The sequence below is a fragment of the Echinops telfairi genome, unplaced genomic scaffold (genome assembly GCF_000313985.2).
Source record: "Echinops telfairi isolate 266 unplaced genomic scaffold, ASM31398v2 ScPeMD7_7475;HRSCAF=8513, whole genome shotgun sequence".
Classification (NCBI taxonomy): domain Eukaryota; kingdom Metazoa; phylum Chordata; class Mammalia; order Afrosoricida; family Tenrecidae; genus Echinops; species Echinops telfairi.
This window is the reverse complement of record NW_022111379.1, coordinates 3,080,365-3,084,075: the sequence shown is the minus strand read 5'-3', so window position 1 is coordinate 3,084,075 and position 3,711 is coordinate 3,080,365. Positions and strand designations below refer to the sequence as shown.

General features: G+C 61.8%; 1 protein-coding gene across 1 annotated transcript in view; it reads right to left on the bottom strand.

The window, feature by feature from the left end:
• SKOR1 (SKI family transcriptional corepressor 1) overlaps positions 1 to 1,827 on the bottom strand; it is an 8,874-nt gene extending 7,047 nt beyond the window's left edge. Inside the window, exons 1-2 of the mRNA XM_030889078.2 lie at positions 1,805 to 1,827; positions 176 to 1,484 (exon numbers count right to left, since the gene is read on the bottom strand). Of these exons, the coding sequence (XP_030744938.1) occupies positions 176 to 1,484; positions 1,805 to 1,827 (1,332 nt within the window). The remainder of the gene's footprint in view (positions 1 to 175; positions 1,485 to 1,804) is intronic.
• Between the last annotated feature and the right edge of the window lie 1,884 nt (positions 1,828 to 3,711).

Genomic DNA, 3,711 nt, shown 5'->3' with positions numbered 1-3,711 from the left:
CTTCAAGTATCCAGCTGTCTATCTGTTACCTGTCTGTTTCATCTTTATCTCTGCTGATCGAACTGAATGAAAACAAGTTGACCCTCCTCGTGGTAGTCTCTTGCACAATTTGAGAAGGCAAAGCCATTGTCCTAGCTACCCAGCGGCTGAGGGGTCAGCAAGAGAAGCCCCGTGCCGTTCTAGGGGCTTCGCCGGAAGGCTGGTGTCCCCAGAACATGGCACCGCCGCCGGGGCCGGCTCCGGCCCCTGGGGGCAGGTGGCCAGCTCCCGGACCGCCCGCGCCGCCGCCAGTGCCCGCAGCCCCACCGCCACCGGTGCCAGGGCCGCCCTTGGGCTCGCCCGCTCCTAGCACCGGATCGTCCTTCTTGGGGCAGAGGCCGAAGGCCGTGGGGAAGCCATAGGGATGAGGGAACAGCGGCGGGGGCAGCTTCTGCAGTAGGCCAAAGCCCTTGCTGGGCACCGGGATCACCGGGTAGCTGCGTACGCCGGCGCCCCCACCAGGTCCTCCGGGGCCCGCGGGGCCGCCGGCTCCGGCAGCTAGGCCCAGGCCGCGCTGCGGATGGGGAGGAGGTGGCCCCGGAGGCCCGGACGCCTCATCTTCGCCACAGCGCAGGCTTTTATGGGGTGGCGGACCTGGGGCCATCTCTGCGCCGCACCCGGGGCCACCCGCGCCGCCACTGCCAGCACCAACCTTCCCCTGTCCAGCAGCCCCGCCATTAGCCCCGCCACCCCCGCCGCCTCCCTGCAGCGAGAAGGTCCGCTTGCGTGTGCCGCCATTGAACATGGCCTTGACGTCCTCCCACGCGTGGCTCAGCTCGTCCGTGGCCGACTTGTCACTGAGTTTAAGGTGACGACGCCATGAATTGAAGTTGGCGGCGTCAGGTTGCGTGTACTTGGCGTCGGGCGTGCGATGCGAGTGGAAGATGAACTTGTTGGGCGAGAAGTACATGCTGCAGTAGCCGCACTTGATGCACTTGGCACGCGAGCTGTTGTAACGCGCAGGGATGAAGCTGCCACGAGAACCCCACGCACACTCGTGCACCACGTCGAAGGCGAAGTTCTCAGGCAGCTTGGGTGGCTTGTGTTCGCCCAGGAACGACTTGCACAAGCGTTCGGCCTCTCGCTTGGTGATCATGCCGCAGCGGCGCGACGAGATGGGCATGGCCCCGGCCCGACGCAGAATCTCCAGCTGCACCGGCGTACACTGCACGCACGTGATGCCCAGGGCCACGCGGCGGTTGTGGATCTCATTATAACTGTAGTTCTTGAGGAGGGTGTTGGAGATCTGCGCCAGGCACAGGCGCTCCTGGCCGTCGATGACCAGCGACACGATAGGCACCCCGTACAGCGACGTCTCGCCCACCTGGTTGGGTTTCAGAGCGCTGGAACCGGAGTAGGGCTGCAGCTCTTGCTTGGAGTTGGGCGAGGAGCTGCCTTCGCGCCCTGGCCCCAGCTGGGTGGTGAGAGCCTCCATGCCGCCGCTCCTGCGAAACAGAAAAAGCAGAGAGCAGATGAGCCATTTTCAGCGCCACCGCCGCCGCCGCCGCCACCGCTCTGGCCCGCCCAGCGGGGCGCGCAGAGTCGGGCGCTCCGGGGAAACTTGGCAAGGGGAGTCCAAGCTCATTCGCCCCCCTGGACGGGCGCCTTTGTTATTCAGACACGTGCTGGCGCCCGAACAAAAGCCCCCGGGGTTTGGGGAAGTAAAAGAAGTAATGGAGACTCCTGGAATGCCCCAGCTGTTGTGAACCCAATCTCATTTACAGACTGGAAAGGAAGTGGGGCCCAGAGACTGAGAGGGACTTGCCCAAGGCCACACAGCAACGCCATGGTCGAATTCAGGGTTCTCGGCGCCCAGATTTGTGCGCTTTCAGTCACCCTCGCAGCCCACCCTGACGGCCAGGGTCCTGAAGTCCGGACTTCGGGGACCGGCCGCCCCTCTGCTCAGTCGCGCATGTACGCGGGCTGGCTGGGGCAGCGCAGGGAGGGGTTGGGAGACGGGGGAGGGGCGGTCACTGCCCATTTCCAGACAGCTGGGGGGAGGGGGAACGAGACCAGGATGGGAGGGGAGGGACCCGAGGCTGTGGGGGAGGGGGAGAGTCGCAGGCACTGCTGTTCGAGGTGCTGAACCCGACCTTCCGAAGCACGCTGCGCGCGCGCCCAGCCCCAGGCGCAGCCCCTACCGCACCCAGCTCTGTGCGGAGCCGGCTCCCAAGGACAACAGCTCCGGTTTCTACTAACCCAAGTTACTCCTCCCACTCTCGGAGCCCAGGGTTCGTGGAGCAGAACGGTTCCGGCAGGGAATAAACCGTTTTCACCCCCCAGTCTGCAGTAGGACAAGAGTCTTGCAATTCCTAACCCCATTTTCTGCAGTTTTCAGCCACGTTCCCGATCCCAGCTAGTTTCCATCGGGGTCAGCACGTGGGAGGCCGAGGCTCTGGAGGAACTTTCGCTAGAGCCCCTTCTTGACTTCTGATGGCTCAGCCCGAGTTTTCTCATTCAGATAAGCCTTTTCTACTCAGGCCAATTGCAGGCTCCCCAGACACTACGCTTCGTCTTTTGGTGCAGTTCCACGCCGAATGTCCTCCAGGTCTTGCTGCCCTGGCTCTTCTGCGCTGGAGAATCCAAGCCTGGTCTCTCACAAAAGTTGCTGTGGGTCCCAGGCTTTGCTCTCTGGCCCAGGCAGCTGCACCCGCATTGGGGCGGGGGTGGGGTGTTAAAGATTGATGCTTGGGGCCCTATAGGTCTCCCGACCTGGTCACATGTCCTCAGACACTGAAGGCTCTGACTCATCCCAGGCTGCAGGTGCTCCTGCAGCGCGGGCAGCTTAACTCTGGGGGCTCATCACCTAAACTCGGTCGGTAAGCGAATGCCATATTTAGAGGGCAGCTCCAGGCAGTCAGGGGCTGCTAGGTCAAAATTCTTAATCGAAGAGACGGACTCTTGCGTCTGTCTGTCGGTCTTCCTCTCTGTTTGTCTAGGTGTCCCTAGTCTGTGGATCTTATCTGTCCTGAGCTGTCAGTCTCGCCCAGCGCGCTCCTCTTTCTCCCATCTGTCTTCATACCTTCTTCAAGTATCCAGCTGTCTATCTGTTACCTGTCTGTTTCATCTTTATCTCTGCTGATCGAACTGAATGAAAACAAGTTGACCCTCCTCGTGGTAGTCTCTTGCACAATTTGAGAAGGCAAAGCCATTGTCCTAGCTACCCAGCGGCTGAGGGGTCAGCAAGAGAAGCCCCGTGCCGTTCTAGGGGACTCGCAAGCAGTCTGGGAAGGTGGCAGGGAGCTCTCAGCTCTGGAAATGACTATGGCTTCTGGGTTTCCCGAAATTGTGCCGGCCCGCATGCAGTGAAGAGAGCGCCCCGAGCCGAATGCATCCTCCCCAAGCCGAGGGCCCTGCGTCCTCGCCGGCTTTTCCAGAGTGGGACGAGGTGGCTCCGAGCCCCGGTGTCAGGGGAAGAGGGGCTCTGGGGAGAGGCTCAGAATTTCGGGGGGCCAGAGCAGAAAGCCTGGAAGAGAGGCCGTCCGAAGCGACCAGGAGCAGTAGCTAGGACCAGCTCTTAGAACCATGGTCTGTTCCCGGGGCTTCAGGGGGAGGCCGGGGGTAAGGGGGGTGATGAGGCGGGAGGCGGCGGAAGCGAGGCTGTAGCTTCGTTAGGTCTGAGAATAAAAACAACAGCCACAAGAACCCAAATCGGAATTAAACGGAAAAAAA